General features: G+C 38.1%; 1 protein-coding gene across 1 annotated transcript in view; it reads left to right on the forward strand.

Moving 5' to 3' along the window:
* SLC49A4 (solute carrier family 49 member 4) overlaps window positions 1-22,237 on the forward strand; it is a 132,502-nt gene that overhangs the window by 15,691 nt on the left and 94,574 nt on the right. The window contains exon 2 of the mRNA XM_054971282.1: window positions 12,097-12,190. Coding sequence (XP_054827257.1) covers window positions 12,097-12,190 — 94 coding nt within the window. The remainder of the gene's footprint in view (window positions 1-12,096; window positions 12,191-22,237) is intronic.

The following is a 22,237-nucleotide window of genomic DNA, read 5'->3' on the forward strand; positions in this document are numbered from 1 at the left end:
TTAGACAAATAATGAGTTTGTACTGAAGAGAGAAATTTTAGAAGTGGTTGCAAGTTTTGAGGGAGGGAACAGTGTGAGGAAAGCTTTTTAGCCAAGGGCCACAGAGAGAAACAAAAACAAAGTAGTGGACTGACTTGGCCAGATTAGCAGTAAAGATAAAAATAGGTGTTCTGCTTCACTTGATTGCTTAATTCATTGCATTACCCAACGTACCATCCTGCTTTCTCTGGGGCATTAGCTACTTCTGAAAAGAGATCTCATATTTTCATTAGAATCACTGGACGTATTCATAGTATGTCAGATTGAATAAGCAATTTAAAATGTATTGGTATTCTCTGCAACTGAAACAATATTAAAGATTAAAGACTGAAAGATACAGATTTTATTGAAAACAATAAAAATTGTTGTGAGTTTAGCATTTGAGTTGATTGATTCCTACTACTTAGCTTTGTACATTATCCATGCAACAGAATTTGGTTTCTGGAATAATGAAAAAAATTTACAATGCTTGCAGTAATTTGTGATTTAGGAATGAATTTTTTTAATAGGCTTAGCTTACTGCATGTTTTATAAGCTGCAGGTTCCTGTTATTATTTGTATACCAGAGGGTTATGGGATATTTAGTGGAAAAACAGAGTAACTCCGGTGCTTGTAAATGTAAAATTGTATGTTTCTAGAGTCTTCTAATACATTAATAATGTACTTTAAAAGTTTAATAGAGTGTTACTTAAATGCTAAATTTTCTTTTACAAATTAATTAAAATGCAATATATAATTTATATTTAGTAAGTGAAGTGAAATGTTTTTAGCATAGCCTATAGGAAAAATCAGTAGTGTGAAATTATCTCTGGGTATTGTTAGTTGAAGTTGCCTTTTGCCTCTGTAGTAAATGTATTTTGTTAGCTGAGAGCTGAAAAGTAGCGACTTAAAAGCGTGCCTGTAACCAGGGGTCTGCTAATTGCGGCTGAGCTTGGTAATCAGCAGTTGTTTTCTACTAGCCAAATCCAGAGACCAGTCCCACCCCAATGTTATTTTTAACAATAAGATATTTTCTAGACTAATCAGACCTTATAATAACTGTGCTAATTTGTATTTGTATTTTTTAAAAATAGGAATGTAAATTTTTGAACTTGTTATACAATTTGTGCTTGTTGTTAAAAATACCGGTACAGTGCTTACTGCCCCAAAGAATTTACAATGAAACAAGTTTTCCAAGAACAAGATGTTCTGAGGCACTTTAAAGGCAGACACATTTTGTTGGCTAGAGTTCAAAGACTAGAGTCCATTTTTTCAGGTACAGTTTTTCCAGATAAGGAGAGTGACTGTAGCTTTGTATAAAGAAGGTCCTTGGGTTTAGACACAGACATTTCCAGGTAAAAGGATCCCAAGCAACAGGACTGGGAATTATATCTGATTATGACCTTGAAATCTACTGCTGTTCCCATGAGAGAGTGCTGGACAAGATAGACAAATGGTTGGTATAAGGTAGCTTCATATAATCGTGCATAGCCTTAAAGTGTAATCCTATGTACAGCTGTGTGGGTGTGAGCACCATTAAATCCAGCCTAGCTTGTTTCTTGCACAAGCTCTGACTGCACATCACTGAAACTCTCTGGCCGCTGAGTTTAGAAAAGCATTTTAACAGGAATCTTTTAAAAAAGAATAACTCTTACCTTTACATTCTAGATACCACAGAAGCAGGGACAAAATGAGTGCTATTAACATTGATGCTGGATGAGAAACTCAAGAATCATTGGGAGCTGTCCCTGACCCCCAAAAATAGATAGCACAAGAAATCAGTGTGACTGACTGGGTCAGTTTAGCTGCTGCTGTATTCACAGCCCTATCAATCTTACTATCCAGCATTTAATGAAAATGGGGGTTCTTTCGACTTGTAAGCCCCCTGTTGTTGCACAAGAATCACTACCTGTAGTATATATAGTTTTGTGTGAAGTTGAAAGTATTTCAATTATTTGTACAGTAGAAATTAAATTCACTCCAGAATGTATCTGTAAAAAAACCCCTTAGATTCTACTGGCAATTATCTGTACTTTAAAAAGTAAAGGACTTGAAGCTTAATGCCTATAGTAGCAACGTAGTAGTTACAAAAGGATAAGAGTTGGTGGATCTGTCATCATAATAATAGTAACCGCTTGAACAATTTAAAATTTAATGCGGTCACTTCTAATTATTGGGGTGGGGCCAGGAATTGAGGTCTAATGTCAGACTTCATATCTAACAATATACCTTTTAAAACCCACAAACACAAATTATGATGGCAAACTTCGTATCTAACAATATGCCTTTTAAAACCCACAAACACAAATTATGATGGCAAACTTAAAGCTAGGGCATTATTTACTTTAATAAGAACTGTAACATCCAAAGTTATGTATAAATCAAAAAAAAAATCAGTTCTGCAACTCAGGAGACATAACTGAAGTTGATTAATGAAAGAAAGGGTGATATTGGTGAGAACAAGAGGATTTGCACGAAAGGAAGCTATCCAGTCTTTAAGATTGCAAGCCTGCACTTGTTACGTAATTCAAAGAATGCTCACTGTTCCATATTCATAAACATTAATACAGAATAGTATTCCGTCAACATGCATGTTGATGAGCCAGTTTGGTGTAGTGGTCAGGAGCAGCGGGACTCTAATCTAGAGAACCAGGTTTGATCCCCCACTCCTCTGTTTGAATCTGGCTGGATGACCTTGGGTCAGTCACAGTTCTTTCAGAGCTCTCTCAGCCCCACTCAGAGCTCTCTCAGCCCCACCCACCTCACAGGGTGATTGTTGTGGGGATAATAACATACTCTGTAAACTGCTCTGAGTGGGTGTTAAGTTGTCCTGAAGGGCAGTATATAAATCAAATGTTATTACAATATTATTATTATGTAATGGGAAGAAAAAAAATCACCCTTTTATTACTTTGTTGGAATGTATTAACTTGGACTCTCCACCCCCCTTCATAATAATTAGTAGAGATTTGCTGTTCTATTTAATATAGGCACTGATGGTAGGTTCTGTATATAAAAGGAATAGAAGGCACAGAATATTATTAATTCTCTAGATAAGGTACTTACTGTCAGGAGGTGTGAGACAAAGATTGGAGAATAAAGAGGTGGGGTGGAGACAATAATTGAGGGAGAATGAAGGTCTATCATTTTATTTGTTTATTTATATGAAAGGAAGAGAGAAGAAAAGGAAAGATGTGGGCTAGAGGGTCGAACAAAAGGGGGAAGTGAAAAAACAGAGCGACAAAGGTATAGCAAGAAAGGGCAAGGGGTATCTGGGCATATAAAGATAAGTATCTAGGTGAAACAAAAGGAAGAGGGAAGCAACAGATTATGCCTCACTATAATCAGTGTTCACTTGAACTTTAATTGTCAAAATGCAAATTCTGGTCGCAGCAATAGCGCCAGAAAAAACATTAGGAGTTAGACCAGACTAGAGGAAGAAGAGAAATCCTGGACACACTAATGGGTTTGCATGAGTCTGTTGCCAGTAGTCCTGAAAGGCATTGCAGCTGGAGGCAGTAGTGTGGCAGTCATTACTGTAGAAGCTTTCAGCTGTGATGTCTCACGTTCCTCCAGTGTTGAATAGGAGCTTGTTATGGCTTGGTTTTTCTAGCATTTTGTCGTAGAACCCTAGAGCTGGAAGGAGCCCTGGGGACATCTAGTTCAGTGGTTCCCAACCTTTTTGATATGGTGACCCACAAGTCCATCCAGGGCTGGCCCAAGAGACTGAGAAGGTGGGAAGGGGTTGAAAAGATGCCAGAAGATGGCAGATGTTGGCGAAGAGGTGGATGGCAAGTGGCTCAGTGCAGTACATCCCCCACAGCAGGTAGAGGGCAGTGAAGGACTGCGGGGGCCTGCTCCTCTTCTCACTTTTCCATGTGCTGAACAGTTCCTACCTACTCTATAGAGATGGGCATGAACCGTGAAAAATCCGAACCATGCGGTTCATGGTTCATCACATTTCACGAACCATGAACTTTCACAAACTTGCCCCAGTTCACGAACTGGTTTGTTTGGTTTGTGAAAACATCATTTTCAGCACAGCAGAAGGTCTGCAGAATAGGGGTTTGCGCTTCCAGGTTCCCCCTTTTAAATACCTGCCACTTTTCAGCTGATGGGAGGGGGATCCCCCATCAGCTGAAAAAAGCTGCCAGCTTGAAAACAGCAATATTTGCATGGCAAGAAAAGTGTTGCTGCTTTCAAATGCCCACTGCTTTTTTCAGCTGAGGGGAGGAGCATCCTCCTATCAACTGAGGTCTTTTTCGCACTGAGACTTTAAAGCGTTTCAATATCAGTTCTGCTTCCTATGTTTGCTTATTCCCTGCTGGCTTTAAAAGCCAAGAAAGGGTTAAATGGCTGGTTTTTCCCTTCCTCCTTTGGAGTATACACTCTCTCTTTTTTTTCGAAAGCAAGGAAGGGTTGTACTGTCGTAACGTTTCAACATTGTAATGTTACTGCACATTCCTCCTGGCTTTAAAAGCCAGGAAAGGATTAAATGGCTCCTTTCCCCTCCCTCCCAGGCATGTTTCAGGCTTTGAAAAAAAGAGAGAGAAAGCAAGTGTTTTGTTTCCAAAGTGCTGGTGGCAGGCATTATACACATAGGAAAGCAAAGCACAGTCCTGATTACAACATTTTTTCCATTTCTCCGTTTCACCCTTTCAACAACCATGTTAGGTAGATTAAGAGAGAGTGGCTGGCCCAGAGTCATCCTACAAGCTCCCATGACTGAGTACAGATTTTAACCTGGGTCTCCCAGATCCTAGTCCACCATTCTAACCACTGCTACACTTTGCCTTGAGTTTACAGATTAGTACAAGAGCCACGTGGGAGGGGGAGTAGAAGAAGAAGAAAAAGATGGAAATCAATTTGTTAATACTATATCAAAGTGATTGGATCCAGCCACCCATCAGTGGAAGATATGTAGATTTTAGCTGTGTTCACTTGTTCCTCCTGTCTGCAGAGCTATAGTGTTGGAAGAGAGGAGTGCCTTCCTTTTGCTGATAGGTCACTTGATGCACCCCATTCCATTGGGATTTAGGGGTGTGTGAGTCTGTATTTCCCAAGCCAAATATATACCCGAAAAATGCCTATTTGGTATTATTTTGGTTTATCGGATATATTCGGGTATTTATATTCCTGAATAATCAGGATTTATTTGGGAAAATCTAGGAACCTCATTTTAAAGATTGTAACACCCCCATAGGCTTCTCAGGCAACAGGAGGAAGGCAGAGGGTGGCACCATTACTGTGCGTCTGCATCTGCATCAGTGTTGCTTGCTTGCCGTGTGGCATTGCCAGGTCTCACTGCTGCCTTGGTATTACTGGCTTGCTAGGTTGGATGCTGGGATTCTGTGGTTTGATGTTGGTTCTGTTGGGCTTTCATTGGCCTTGGGTTCTGCCTGGTATCTTTGGATGACTGATTCTGTTGGGCTTGTAACAGACTCCCTGTTTTTGGTTTGGCTTTGCTGGGATTCTCTGGTTTGATGTTGGTTCTGTTGGGCTTGTTGGTTCTGTTTGCATTAGGATGCTTTTGGTCATTGGTTGCTGTTGTGTGTTGGGCTCAGTCTTCCTGTGTCCTGGAGAAAGCCTTGTATATCTTCCCCTACAGGAAACAATGGAGAGTGGTTGGGACAGCCTGTAGAATTTGGTCCCATTCACTTAAAAAACTTGGGGAGTCTTTAGCGGACAGGTAGGACTAGCTTCCCTGCAATTTTGGTGTAGTTTTCTTGAAAAATGGCCCCTGCAACCCCGTAGAGAGATTTCTTCCCAGGGAATAATGCAGCCAAATATAGTCAAAATTCCAGAAAAAAAACCAAATTGAATTCTATACCAGTATATTTTTAACCAGATATTTGGAATACTGAATATATATGCTGTTCTGGTACCCAAATCCAAATAATACCACTTTTTAAAAGTGCCGCTGTTGGGATTCATTCTTTTTCCTGGATTTCCAAGCTATTATGATAGTGAGGGGGGTGATGCTAGCCTCACTCATATGGACAGAGATTACAAACATCTCCCGTATGGCAACAGGCATCATGTGGCAATTTTTAAATTGTAATATGTTGGGGTTGTGTTGATAAATTATAGCCATGCTACTGTCTGCTTAAAGCAGAATGTACTGTATACATAACTGTTTCATTACCCTTCAGGCTTGACATGCTAGAAATTTATCATAGACATATATAAGTAGAAATGAAACATCATCACCATAGAAATGTATGATGGAAGAGACTGGGAACAGAATGTTTTGAAAGCAGAATCCAATATTTAGGTCTCACTTCCTAATCAGCTTAATTGTGGATGCCTTGGTGAATGAAGAATGTGTAGTTTTTTAATTCCTATGAAGTGTGGTGCATTGTGGGAGGCAGCAACTATAAAGAAAAATACTGAACCCCATTGGTATTTGAAGTCTTAAATTTAAGGCTTTAGTCTGATGAAGAGTACTGGAGAATTTGGAAGTCTGCACACTTGTTTTGTATTATTTTGTTTAGCCCTAATTAAAAGATATTACATGGCTTTTGTTTTTGAATTCTTCATGTTGTTATTAGGCATAATTTTGGCAGAGAGACAATTTATAAATACAATAAATTTGCCTTCAGTTATTACTTAGTATCACAAGCCTCTTTCAAGACCATTATATATTTGAGTGGTTTTACACAATATACTATATACATATACCTTTTAAAAGATTATGGCACATAGTTATACTGCATGATTAATCTCTTGTGTATCATTAATAACCCTCCAGTTTAATCACTATGCTTTCTCTGACAAATGATACTTTCTATTTCTTATACCATTTATACACTAAATTCCAAATATTATGATTAACCTGTGCTGTGCAGTTGTAATCTTCATGAAGAAAACATATTTCTCTTTTTGTAGTATTCATCTCTAACCAAAAGGGCCTTTTAGAGCTTTTGTATGCCACTTTACAACAAAACAAAGCAATGATTTTGACTGCATGATGTTCCTGAATTTTGAAAACCGTGGAAAACCTTTGAATATACACACACACACACTGTATGGGCACCTGAATTTTCATGTTATGGTGGACTGACCTTTCCACACCTGCCACCTTCCCTAAACCACCCTGTACAAGTTTGGGGGCCTCCCATGCAGTAAAGGGCAGTCATCACACATCACCTGTCTAACCTCTATTATCAGGCAGAGAGTCCTGACCCAAATACACACAGGGTCTCCTCTCTCAGAGGCTCCACCAGGCAGCCAGCCTGTTCCTTCTGTTTCCTCTCACTCAGCTACAGCCCAGGACTATTGGGGAAAAGTAACTTAGAGTTTACTTTCCCTTATATATGCTGCCATCATTTATTTAAACTTTGTCCATTTAATGTGACCAGTGTTTGAGGTCTATTTGTGTGTTATTTTCTCTAAGCCAACAGCTTCAAATTAACCAGAGTTAAACAAAACAAAAATAAACTTTATTTACAAGATGGAACATAGAAGTGAATGTTTTAATTGAATTGAATTAAATTTATTGCATTTCTAGCCCGTCTGCCCGTAACAACATTAATAATATTACAATGACAGAAAATACAATATAAAATCAATAATACAATATAAGATATAAACATTAAACCAAATCCAAGCGGCAATGTGTGATGTTAATACACCTCATCAGGAATTCACTAGGGTAGAGGGGGCCGGTTTCAGATGTCTCAACAGTGAACCAAGGCCACAACAGAGAGGCCAACCAAATAACCTGCCCAACCCTTAACCACTACCACAGGCCTGGCAGAACATCTCCATTTTACAGGCCTAGTGGAACAAGTCCTTGCATGGCCCTAGTCACGACATGTTCTAGGGCCGTGTGGATTTAAAATTGTATTTGAGTAAGAACCAGGCAGCTGCAGGTTTCTTCCATGTACCTTTTCTACAACATCCTTCTATAACTTAAGAGGTTCGGGGTTTCAGAATGTAGAACTGATTCAGAAATGTTTCAAGTGTAGATTATGTGAAGGATCAGATGCTGTTTTCATAATTTAGTCATATGTCTTGTCATTCTGCTTGGCTATGCATAATCCTGTTTAGATTTTGGTGGTTGTTTATTAATACTCAGCTGAAATCACACCATGGGCTACATGCCATTTGTAAGGAGTGGTGGAATGCCTCTTGTTTTTGTTACTTAAAATAACAGAATGAGTAATAACCCGTGTGATCTGAAGTTTATTCAACTCTGTGTTGTGTCATTTTTTTTAAATGTCATTAAGATAGGAAGGAAGGAAGAAGATCAATATTCCTAAAGTGTGTTATGCTGTTGGTGTTTATTACTTCAGCCAACAAATACCTTATGTGTTCATTACATCACATATGTGTCATGCCCTGTGGAATAGCAGTAGTTTTATCTTCAGTGGGAAAGTTTTGTTTTTCCATTCACTATCACCATAAGAACTGAAATTAGAAGTCCTATAAAAAGGGTTCTTTTTGATTAAAATGCTTTAGTTCCTTTATTTCTTTAAAAGTAGCCTCTATAGAAGTAATATCTTTTTTAAACTACACAGATGCAAAAGGTCTATAGATAGAACATCGTATATCATAATTAGAGTAATTGATAGGTCAAGTATTTCTAAAGCTTTAATTTTATTAGATCAACCAAAGAAGATACTGTAAATAAACTGGCTACTTTTGCTAATTACACAAACAGATTAATTAACTGTTGTGAAACTATAGATAGGATCCAAAATAGCAACACTAACTTCTATGCAGTTCCCAAGAACTGCATCGTTTTGGGGTTGATTTTTTGGGGTGGGTGAGATCCTGCAGAAGATAGTGCAAAGTACAGAAGATGTTGCAAGAGAAGAGGTCCATTGTTTGTATAAATGTGAATGATCACAGAAGTGTTCTTTTCTTTTACTTTCATTTTGGAGCGCCAAGGTCAGCCTTCAGTTTCAGCATTAAAAAGTGAAATAAAAACAAAGGTACCAACTATTTAAAAAGAAGTACCTTTTAAAGGCAGATATGCCAAGTAGGCAGCAGTCCATTTATTTCAGAGATGCCAACAGTCACAGCAGATGGCTAGGAGAAGCTGCTAGGCCTAACCTGGCTGTTGCAAGGTTCATGGGCAACCACTGTCCTCACTAACAAATTACACTCAAATGAAAATCCTAAAAACCCTCGCTAAGTATACATTGGCATACTTAGCTTTATTTCCTCATGATCACCTAATAGGCAGGCAGTTAACAATATTTAACAAGTCAGTTGAAAGTAGTGCCAGGCTTCAAGTCTTTTCATGCTTATAAATACTAGACATTTTCTTCAAAACTTACATAGCAACTTACAGGGTTTCCTACAGCTTTGGTTTTCATGTCACAGTCCAAGGTCTGGTAATGTAATCTAAAGGCAGGTCCAAAATCATCATCTAGGGTCAGGTAACACAATCCAAAAGCAAGTTTGGAAGGCAGTCCAAGGATCAGCCAAAAAGGTTCCAAGACTCATCAAAGCCTATCAGGCAACTGGTTAACTAGCCGGCAAAATTGTAGACAAGTTAATTTCACAGTAGATCCAGCCTCACTGTAGCCTGTAAAGGGAGTTTCTCCTACAGGTGCGGCTGGATTTCTCATAAGGCTCCTTTCTACAAACTGGGTCATCTCAGTGGCTCAGTGGAATGATAGCAAATCCATCTGGGCCCTGGTCTCCTTAGACAGAGCGTTCCACAAGGTTGGAGCCAGGACCAAAAAGGCCCTGGCTCTGGTCGACGCTAGGTGGGCCTCCCTGGGGCCAGGGATCATTAGTAGCTGTTTATCACTAGATCGAAGCATCCTCTGGGCCACATATGGGGAGAGGCGGTCCCAAAAATACGCAGGTCCCAGTCCACACAGGGCTTTATAGGTTAATACCAAAACCTTGAATTTGATTCAGTACTCTACTGGCAACCAGTGCAGCTGGCACAATACCGGTGTGATGTGTGCTCTTCTAGGCACTCCGGTGATGACATGCGCTGCATTAAAAATTCAACTGGTTTTGAATTTCTGCTGTATGACTGCAGTCCTGATAAGCCACTCATTAGAGAGTGTGACTGATACAGCATCTCTTTTTGGCCTTGGGAACTAACTCTGACCTTTCTGTATTATGGCTTTAATCAAGCTACCTGCTTGACATTTTAAAAATGATTTTTCTCTTCATGGCAGTTCTTGACTTGTATGACATTATTCTTTAAATATAATTTTCTAGGTATACGTGCATATTAACAAGATACAAAAGGTTGTAAAAACCATCAGTGCCCCCCCCCAAAGCAGTTTTATAATATGTAGCGTGGAAACCTAATGGCTTACACTGAAAGAGCTAGGCCTGGAAAAATGGTCAAATAAGTTCATCCTGATCTAGGAGGCTCTTTGATGTGTATTCTGGCTTACCTGAACAACCAGCCAAAACACCTGGCTTGAGAGATTAAACTGGTACAGGGTCTTTGAACATCACACAAGCCAGTATGACTGTGGAGGCAAGCCCCTACGCTCCTTATCAGATGATAGCTGCGTAAGTAGTGCAGGGGGAGGCAGCTTCTCCTTGTAGAGTCTTGCTGCCTTCAGAGGCTCAGTATGAGGTTTTCTATTGAGAGTTTCTTTAGGAGTAGTTCTAAGGACTAGTTCTTTAAGGGGAGACATCATTTCACTCCCTCAAGGATGATTGTATGGTTTCTTGTACCAACAAGATCAGTTTTGCTGGCTGTTCTTCTCTAGCCTAATGTTGAACTTATGAAGCTGCCTTATATTGAGTCAGACCAAGGTCAGAATTGTCTGTTCTGACTGTCAGTGACTGTTCAGGATCTTGGGTAGAGGTCTTTCATATCACCAACTACTCAGTCCTTTTAACTGGAGGTTGTTTCTGAAACCTTCTGCATGCAGTGCTCTCCCACTGAGCTGTGGCCTCTCCCTATCTTGTTTTTCTCGCAAAAGACTTGTTGTTGTTGAGGGAGCTATGTGTATTTGCTTTCTGGATCAACAAAAGTAGCATGTTAAGAGTCTGTAAGTATATTTATTGAAATGAAATTATAGAAGATTGAATGTTCTGTATCTACCTGCTTCTACTTTCTCAGAAGCAGTTTGTCAGGAATGCGTAAGAATTCATTGAATGGCGCAGTAATATTTTTTAAATGCTATGCACAGCACCTGGCAATTGGACTGATATAAAGCAATTGTTTCTACTCCTTTGCAAATCCTTCCAATGAAGAAATCATTTTTTGTTATTAAATTAAGAACATCACTTTAAAGCAAATCATAGCTTTAACTGTTTCAGAAAAGAAAGCAAAATACACCCATTTGTCTCTCTGAGAGAGGCTAATACTCAAATTTTGAGTACCTAGATTTAATACAAATATGATTGTTCCTTGATTTCTTGTAGATATTTATTGCATTTGTCTTCTGCCTTTCTCCCTGCAGAAACACAAAGCAGCTCACAAAATGAAAACCAAATCCAACTGATTTCAGCAAGTATAATAAAATCAGAGCACAAATCTATTTGGGGCTATTCTTATTTGGTGACACTTCCTTATACATAGGCACTAGACTGTTGAGCTCTCAGCAAAGAGCCTTTTAGCTCACACCCAAGGGCTTGCATCTCTGGACCTGCCTACTCTATTTGTACCTACAGGAAAATAAGAACAAATTCACCCCCATGTAATTCAGCTACTACTAGCTTGCTGCCTACAGGGTCTCCCTTACTTCTTCCCTGTGTGTCCACAGTGCACACAGAGCTTTCTTCTTTCCCGAACCCTGACTTCTGGTTTCAGTATATGAAACTACTCTCTGTGCTTGAGGACTATCTACATGAATCTGCCTTCTCTATCATAATGAGTGGGGAAGTCTGCTTGTGTACGTAGCATAATCTGGTACTTTTCATGTACAGTAAAGCTTCAGTTCAGCATATCGCCCTTCTTTTTCTTTTAAGCACATATAGATGAGTGCTGAAACTGAAAAGAATTTGGTTAATATCTCTCCTGCTAGATATCCTTTATCAAAAAGAATTGTTTGTGTTTGGCAATAATTAAGTTTTATGTTCCATGTTTCTTTTCTGCAATGTCTACTTTTTATTGTAATGGAATTGCCCTTCTGTTTCATTTAGGCCTGAGAGTAACTGTGTTATTAACGTCATCCCTCATGGTGTTAGGAGCTGGTCTGAGATGTATACCTGTGACAGACCAAACAACAAGGAAATGGTAAGAAAGAGATTCGTTTATTTGTTCTGTGAAGAAAAAAAGTTTCAAAATTATTTTATATCAATTTAAGCAGTGGAATATTAAAATGTTTTAGCCATGCTGTGCACCAATAGTTTTTTGACCACTGTACTAAATTATAAAGTCAAACCTAATGATAACTGCTTAAATCTAATTTAGTTTGCAGGTCACTTTTTCACTTTTAATTAGCTGTCAACTGAAAAAGGTTCCTTTTATGTTTTCAGTGTTTGATTTTAAGATTTAAGAGGTTATTTTTTTAATTAACATTTTCAACTGCTCTGTAATGCTAAGTGTTGCTTCACACATGTCTGACTATGCTGGTTTGTCATGCTCAGTCATCCTGTTCCAGGCAGAAGGTTGGAAGGGGTGAAGACAGCAAGATTCCTTTTGTGTGCAGTTGCCAACCACTGTTTTATCCTTGATGCCTTCAATAAGGAGTATTTATAATCTGTTTCAAAGTGTTTAGGCCTTCAGTGGCTAGCAGTAACACTCTGAATTGTGTCTAGTATACAGGGAAGTAACTTTGCTATTAACATAGGATATTAGTATGGTTTCGCCATCCTACTCTTTCTAAAAATTGGGTAACCTAACTTGAAGTCTGCTGAAGCGTCTTATGATTTTCACAGAAAATTCTGCATATTGTTTACTGTGGTTGTCAAATCACACAAGCATGATGAGCTTGCAGCAGAAACAAAACTATTCCCTTTCTTATTAACACCTGAGAATTTAGAGATAACAGGAAGTTGAATTCATTTGACTGTGAACAAAGTGAGTTCTGAACACTGCCATAAAATTTTCATGTACTTATGGAGATAAATGTCAAGAAGAACAGGAACCATTTGGAGATCTTGTCAGAGGTGGGGAAAGGATAGCTTTTATTATCACCAACTGAAAGATCTAAAGATCAGTGGTGCAAACCATTGTGTGATTGGGTTGTGCAGCTTTTCCAGGATTTGGAGAGGCCCCCCCCCCCAGTAAAGATAGGTACCACAAAGATCCTCTCAGCTAGGAAGGAAAGAGTTAAAAACAGTCTATTTGTTCTAGGTGGACTTAGAATGTTATTTTTATTTCAGACAATCCCAGTTTTGACAGTGGAGGCACCATTTAAACCATGGCAGAAAGATATATCTAGATTTATATGCCAAGAGAAAAAAAAACAAGTTAAATATAAGATATTGCAGGATGCAAAGGAAAGAGGAGGATTGGGTTTACCCAGTTTGAAATTATACTTTGCTGCCTATTGTTTTGTATGGATGAAGGAATGGGTCTTATTAAGAAATAGAAGATTATTGGATTTAGAAGGACATGATTGAGATTGGATGGCATGGGTACCTGTGGTATGACAAAAGGTTAATGCAGAATTTAATAACCACTATGTTAAATGTGCCATTTTGAGACTGTAGAATAAATATAAACTTAAGATCTGTCCAAAAATACCTTTGTGGCTCTCGCCACAAGAAGCTGACTTCAGGAGGGAAATGTCAAGTTTGCATAAATGGTTAACATACAAGGGCATGTTAGAATTTTCAAAAGGGTGAATATAAAATAAAATTAAGAGAAGATTTGATAACAGAGAGATATAATTGCCAATGGTTCTCTTACTTGCAAATTTTGGAAAGGTTTAAAATAGAAGGCATTATGATTTTGAGCAGTCCAAGACTGAATTTGAGACAGAATTATGTACAAATGATGAACATGTTATTGCCAAAATGTATAAACTTTTATAGAAATTTGAGACAGAGGAAGAACAAGGGGAAAAAAACCTATGATTAAGTGGGCTGAAATTTTGGATATGACATATTAATGGAACAATGGGAAAACTTGTAATCAAAAGGGTTGAAATTTACATTTAGCTCTAATCTTAAAGAGAATTTTTATAAGATGATGTATCATTGCTATATGACTCCTGGGAAACTGGCCAAAATGTACAAATGAAACTGGGCAATATGCTGGAAATGCAAACAACATGAAGGAACATTTTGCCCTATATAGTGGACATGTAAGAAAGCAAAAAGATTTTGGATACCAGAAGATTTTAAAGTTTAATATACAATTGAAACCAGAGTCTTTCTTTTGGGATTGATTGACACTCAACTGGAAAGAAATCGTGGGACTTTGAAAAGAGAAAAGAAATCATGGGATTTTGAAAAGAAAAAAGACAATAAGTTTGTTTATTGTTGACTGGAAATCCCTTATAGAGTTTTTGTATGAAATAGATAATAACGATTTGATGATCTCTGGGTTTGCAGAATAAGGAATTTGGACATTATAGAAAAAAGAGAGCTTTTCTTTGTAACAAAGTGTATGAGAAAATTTGACAATTACATTTGTCACAGAGAAAATCGGCAGCCTCTTTTTAGCTTGTATAGTTTTTGTTATTGTTGTTCTGTTTTGTTATATCTTATGGTTTGTTAATTGTCATTCTTTGCTTTGTTATTCTCTGTGTTGTTGTCTTTTTTGTTAGTTTTTTCCTTTATATAAAATACTTATTTTTTAAAAAAAGTCAATTTGTTTGGAAAATGCAAACCAAGAAAGAGGGAGATAGGTACTTATTCTGGTTTCAAAAGGGCTACTTCCAAGGTCTTTTCAAAAGGGCTACTTCCAAGATCTTTTCTCAGACTGGTAGAAGAATATAAACTGATGCTTGGAGAATAAGAAACCCAACAGGAAGAGATTATACATTCTATTAGGATTGTCATAAGTCTTGGTACAGAATAGATATGTGTTGGATCTCACCAAGCCTTCTGCAGGAAGTCAAAGATGCTGATATACTTCCCAGGACATACGCGGACCACAACCCCTTATTGCTGAAAAGAGCAGATGTACCAAAGAACCAGAGATTGAATGTACAGCTATTGAAGAATAAAAATTTTTTGCAGGATGTCAAGGAAGAAATGAAACATTACTTCCAGCAAAATATAAACCCTGAAACACACATGCATATTGTTTGGGATGCAAGTAAAGCATATTTCAGAGGACTGGCAATAAGATATGCAGCCAAGCGAAGACGAGAGAAGCAACAACGATATAAAGAGATAATGTAAATCTTGGATAAGAATGAAAAAGATTTAAAAAGAGACCCTTCAAATGCAAATTTAAAATGCAACATTAAGGCTGTACAGAACCAAATAAATCTGTTATTGACGGAGGAAGTCGCACAAAATATTAAATATGCTAAACAAATCTACTTCGAACATGCAAATAAATCAGGGAGATGACTAGCCTACAAACTTAGAAAGGAAAAAGAAAGGAGACTCATTCACTGCCTGTATGATGATGCAAGGAGAGAAAAGATGCAAAAGGATGAACTAAAGAAAATTGTGGAAGCCTTTTATAAACAATTATATGGCAAAGTTGAAATACCAGTAGAAAATCAAAAACAGTACCTACAAAAACAAGAGCTACTTAAGCTATCAGAGGAAAAAAGGAAATGTCTGAATGATCCAGTCACGGTGATGGAAATAGTAGCGGCCATACAGAAACAAAATAATGGGAAAAGTCCTGGACCAGATGGACGTCCAGCAGAATACTATAAAGCACTAGAAGATGTTATTCTTTTACCTTATAAAAATATGATTACCATAGCACTAGAAGGAATATCTCTGCCTGAATGGAGGCGACGATTTCATTAATACATAAAGAAGGAACAGATATGAAGGAAATTAAGAACTACCGACCTATCTCTCTACTTAACTGTGATTATAAAATATTTGTTACAGTATTAGCTACAAGACTGAAAAAAGTACTACCTGATATAATACATCAAGATCAGAGGATTTCTCCCCAAAAGACAACTGAGAAATAATATTAGAGTTGCCTTAACCTTACTAGAATATTGTGAAACACATCCTGAGAAGCAGATGGCCATGGTGTTCCTGGATGCTGAAAAAGCCTTTGACAGTGTTAATTGGGAATTCTTTATTGAGCAGATGAAAGAGATGGAATTTGGAATGGGATTCATAAAAGCTATTGAAGCCATTTATAAGAAGCAGAAAGCAAAAAAAAAAGTCATCATTGATAACTGACTTGACAGAAGTGATATGGATTGAAAAAGGAACAAGACAGGGTTGTCCCCTTTCACCACTAATATTCATTCTGATGCTGGAAATATTGATGAGAACTGTAAGGAAGGATCCTGCAATTAAAGGAACATCTGTTAAAGGACATAAATATAAACTACAAGCATTTGTGGACAACCTGTTATTTATGTTAGAGGGACCTTTGGACTCAATAGAGCAATTAATGCATCATATCAAGGAATATGGCTCGATGGCTGGAATGAAGATTAACTACCAGAAAACTTTAATTGTTTATTAGTCAATGTTTGGTGAATTGTGATGGCCTATGGCTATAGACAATAAACTCTTTTGACTTTGAAACTACCAGAAAACAAAAGCGATAACGAAAAATATAACAACACCCCAAAAATGGAATTAATTAGACTGACAGGATTTCAATTAGACAAGAAAGTAAAATACGTAGGTGCATACTTAACCTCGAAATGTAGCTCGTTAATGAAAGACAACTATATGAAATCGCTTCAAGAGATCAAGAATGATTTGGAGAGATGGAGAGGCTTACATCTCTCGCTGATGGGAAGGATTGCAACCATTAAAATGAATATACTACCACATATTACATTTCTATACCAAACCATTCCCATCAGCATCAATAAATCCTTCTTTGAAGAACTAAACAAATCAGTATCCAAATTTATTTGGCAAAGGGAAAAGCCAAGAATCAAACTGAAAACACTCCAAAATTTGAAAGAAAACGCCGGTTTTGCCTCACCGAATTGGGAAATTTATCACAAAGTGTTTTGCTTAGTCTGAATGAGAGAATAGATTCTATTAGAAAATCAAAGACTTTTTCCGCCAGAAGGACATGATTTACAGCTAGGATGGCATGCATTTGTATGGTATGGAAAAACAACTGGCCATAAATATTTTAAAAATCAACTGATAAGAAAATCTCTTATAACAACATGGGAAAGAACGGTATCGTCAATATATTCTAAGACTCCACAATGGGTCTCACCACTGAAAGCGTTTTCACAGCCAAACATATTCTCTCTAGACAGAATTGTTAGATATAAAGACCTTTTGGATGATAAAGGAGTATTAAAAACAAAAGAGGAATTACAGAGAAAAGGTATTAACTTAGATTGGTGGTCAAGGGTTCAGATCGAATATAGATATAATAAAGATAAAAAATTGGGAGGTTTTTACCTAGAACAAAATGCTTTTGAAAAACTGCTGTGTGATTCTGATGAAAAATGGATTTTAAAAAGTATGTATTTTTAATGCAAATGAAGACGAAAAATGAGGAGGTGGAAGAATACAAGACTAAATGGTCACAAAATTTAGGATATAGTATTGATCCAGTACAATGGAACAAGATATGGAAAGTGAATGTTAAAATAACTAAGTAAGTTGCATTTAAAGAAAATTTATACAAGATGTTTTATAGATGGTATTTAACTCCAGACAGACTTGCCAAAATGTATAAAAATATGTCAAATAACTGCTGGAAATGTGGAACAAATGTGGAACAAGAACATTCTATTACATGTTGCAAAGAGATATATAAATTTTGGACAATGGTACATACAAACAATTTTACAGGCTCCAATTCCTTTTAAACCAGAGATATTTTTGTTAAACTGTGTACCAGATGAACTGAACAAAGACCAAAAATACTTCATAGTACATGTAGTAACAGCAGCCAGAATTTTATTAGCGTATTATTGGAAACATCAAATAATACCCCCGCAAGATGAATTAATAGCGAAGATAATGGAAAATGCAGAAATGGAAAAACTGACTTCATTAATGAAAGGACAAATGGAAGAAGACTTTGCTGCCCCATGGACCCCCTTCTATAGTTGGATTAAAAACAAATATAAAGACCTGAATGTAGTAAATATATGAAGGCACTATTGTAATTTGTTATTAACAATCACAGTCGAATGATTTGTAGTATGAAAAGTATGATCTGTAGATAAGTAGAATGCTGATGCAAGCAGACTATAAGACTTCTTGTACCTTTTCCTCTCCCATTCCTCCTTTTCCTATTTCTACTTTTATGAGAAAACTAATAAAAATGTTCACAATAAATAAATAAATAAAAACACTTGGTGGGCACCAGAAAAGGTTTCAGCAGGCACAATTGTGCTTTTAGGCACCATGTTGGGGACCTCTTCTATAGAATACATTCTAGTTAAATAAAAGCCTTTTCCTTAAAGGGTGTTTTTGGACTGCACTGATTTCTTACCTACCTGTCTGGGTACTTGGGTAAATTCTATGCATCTCCATTCTTGGTGACTCAAGGCACTAAGATTATTTGGGGGGAGCAAATCTTTGAGTAGTGGCAGATACCTGAGACCCCAGAATCTCAGAAAGAGTTTAGGGGAGGAACGGGAATCCCAAAATGGATTCCTGCACCTTGAGCAACTCTGCTTTCTCAGCCATCCACTGTTTTTAGAACAAATAACAGAGAAAAAAGAGTGAGGGACTCTGGGTAACTGTGATGGTGATCAGTCTCTGTTTCTATTATACTCTTACCTAATAGATAGAAGTGCAACAGCATAATATTTTCCCTAGTTTCTGGAAACGAAACACAGGCCGAATCCACACATCTCAAGTTTTCCGCTTTTTTCCCTCCCATTATTTGCTTCTCAGAGGGCTGTTCACATTCTCTTACCTCAATCCCGCCATTCTCTCGTGTCTTTTGCGTTGCGCCTCAGACAAATTTGTCATGCGTTCAAACGCTTCTCTTGTGCAGTTCTCACCGTGAATGTGGACAAATAGAAGCGTTTCACAAGGAGACCGCCCCCTTCAAACCACCCCACTTCCATGTTTGCAGCCTTTCTGGAACAGCATCCCTCTTTGCCTTGCAATTATCAAGCTTTCCCACTCTCTCTGCAGCATGCCTGCCTACCCACCCTTTCCCTTTTTTATATATAAAAAAGGGGACTTTCCCAGCATTATTGCACAATCCTGGCCATAAATCTTAATGGGGGTGCTCCAAAATCCCCGCGGAGACATCAAGGGGTGGCGTCATTTCCATTTCCGTGTCATTTTTAGGATGCCGAACAGTTGGAAATATCGGTGGCTGTTAAAAAAATTTTTTTTCTGTTGAAATTACCGTTATAGCAGAAATCCGTCATTCTAACATTACATTCAAGTGTCAAATAATTAGTCTGCCCGTTTGGAGAGTTTGGATCACCCGCACCTTAAATATCAGTTCAAATTAGCCCGCCAGAATAATGGTCCAATGGATTTCAAAGAAGAAGGCATAGAATAATATTAACCAATCACAGGCATCATAGGGGTGTGGCCTCGCCATAGCAATTTAGCAAAAAAACCACTATAGTGGAAATCGGATGAAAAAATGAAAAAAAATGAGCGTGATGTCGTCATTGGCGACGTCGGATCTAAACCCGCCCTGTATTGTGCGATTCTACCAGGGATGTGGACGAAGTATAGCACAAGGCAGCGGCAGTAAGAGAAGAGACGTGAACACAGACTGGGACATTGCGGGATAGAATCCAGCGCGATTAATGCACATGAAAAGTGGACGGTAGGGAAGTGTGGATTCGGCCACAGTTTCTCACATTTGATAGACCCATTGCAGTGAATTCAGGCGTGATGTAAAACTGCAGCTGTGATGAAAGAGATCTTAATGCCTTAAATAAAATATTGTGTGTGTGTGTATTTAAATGATCAACAAATTATTTTGAAGGGTATTTGGTCGGGGGAAGCCACAATAATATTTTAAAGAGTTATGCTACTTTCTGTCAGAGACAGATGGATCTTAATGTTACTGTATAGGTGGTGGTAGATAGTGCCCTCAAGTCATACCTGACTTATGGCGACCCCTGCTGGGGTTTTCATGTCAAGACACTACCAGAGGTGGTTTGCCATTGCCTGGCTCTGCAACCCTGGTCTTCATTGGAGGGCTCCCTTCCAATTACTAACCAAGGCCTACCCTGCTTAGCTTCTGAGATCTCACGAGATCAGGCTTACTTGGGCTATCCAGGTCAGGACTCTACAGGTATTCAGCAGAAGACATTTGAAGAATGAAAATAGCTAGCTGAATGCTGAATGCAATTTGGTGTAGTGGTTAAGAGTGCAGGACTCTAATCTGGATAGCCGGGTTTGATTCCCCACTCCTCCACTTGAAGCCTTGGGTGACCTTGGGCTAGTCACAGCTCTCTGGAGCTCTCTCAGCCCCACTCACCTCACAAGGTATTTGTTGTGGGGATAATAAAAACGTACTTTGTAAACCGCTCTGAGTGGGCATTAAGTTGTCCTGAAGGGCGGTATATAAATCGAATGTTGTTGTTGTTTTAGTAGGCATGTGCTATCTTTTTATTTTTAGATTGTTCTCCTACACATGTTCACGGTTCAAACCCCCCCCCCCCCCCAACTCAAAGACAGTTTCAATTTCTTGGCTACAGGAAATGTGTCACTGAAGTTTGGAAGAACAGTTAACCTCTGAGGTCTGGGAATGGGTTGATCCAATATGATGGACACCATTAAACTGACTACTTTGGTCAACTGATACATAAAATTGGGAAACAGTAGTTTCCTCCCACAGAATTTATAGTTAAGTTAAATTATAAATAGATATTCTCTGATTGCAAGATCTTTCTCCTGTTGCCTTCTGTGTGACTTTGCCACATTTTGTATTACTCAGTAGACAAACATGGTTGGCTTTTTGGGTTGGTTCAGGTGTAGCTCTATATAATTCTGGTTTGATGCTCTGTATATACACTCACCCTGGCATTCTGAGAGTCATTTAGTGTCTTTTACTTCTGCACAAACCACGGTTTACCATTTTGGATGTAATGCTTTTCACTAACTTAGAAGTCACTAATGTATTGTGACAGTAAGATCGGTGAGGCAAGAGATACACAAGGAAAAATATACAAACATGGCCTTATTCTTGTACTTAATACTTAATACTTATTCTTGTCCTTAATACCTGCTTTTCAGCATCATGTTTTTTGCCCTTTGGCTATGGAGCTATATATTCTTATAATCCCTGCTGGTGGTGAATCATCTAATGCATTCTTTTTTAGTGACAGTGTTACATACTTAATTTAAAAAACAAACCTAAAAAGGGAGGGGTGCTTGTGTCAAAAACTGGCAAAGTACAGACGCAGCAAGATCAGTGTCTAAATTGCCCGGTTTGCCAATTAGCAGTAAGATGTTTAAATTATCAATTTAAATATTGCCAATTTCAATTACTATCTTGTGCTATTTAGTGACTTAGAGCCAAGCTACAAATGACGCCTTACACAGGTTGGACACTTGTCATCTTCCCTCAAGTTTTGATGGGAAATGTAGGCGTCCTGATTTTACAGCTTGTCTCTCCCTTACAGCTGCAAAACTAGGATGCCTACATTTCCCATCAAAACTTGAGGGAAGCTGACAAGTGTCCAACCTGTGTCAGGCGTCACTTGTAGCTTAGCTTTTCGTGGAAAACATTGGCAGTTTAATTCTAGTTTTCTGTCCTTTAAGAGCTGTGTGATAAAAAATTGCCATGAATGCAAACGCAAAATACCATTTGCGTCTGTGTGTCTATGTGAAGTGCCGTCAAATCAGTTCTGGCTTATGGCAACCCTATGAATTAAAAACCTCCCAAATGTCCTCTCATTAGTAGCCTTGCTCAGATCTTGCAAACTGGAGGACGTCAGTTCCTTCGTTGAGTCAAGCCGTGTCATTTTTGGTCTTTCTCTTTTCCTACTGCCTTCAACTTTTCCTAACATTATTGTATTTGCCATTGAGTCTTATCTTCTCATGATGTGACCGAAGTGCGATAGCCTCTGTGTTGTCATTTTAGCTTTGAGGGAGAATTCAGGCTTGATTTGCCCTAGAACCTACTGTATTTGTCTTTTTTGTCCATCCGTGGTATACATAAAGCTCTCCTCCAGCATCACATTTCAAATGAATCCATTTTCTTCTGTCAGCTTTCTTCACTGTCCAACTTTCACATCCATACATAATGACGAGGAATACCATA

The sequence above is a fragment of the Eublepharis macularius genome, chromosome 2 (assembly GCF_028583425.1).
Source record: "Eublepharis macularius isolate TG4126 chromosome 2, MPM_Emac_v1.0, whole genome shotgun sequence".
NCBI classification, from domain to species: Eukaryota; Metazoa; Chordata; class Lepidosauria; order Squamata; family Eublepharidae; genus Eublepharis; species Eublepharis macularius.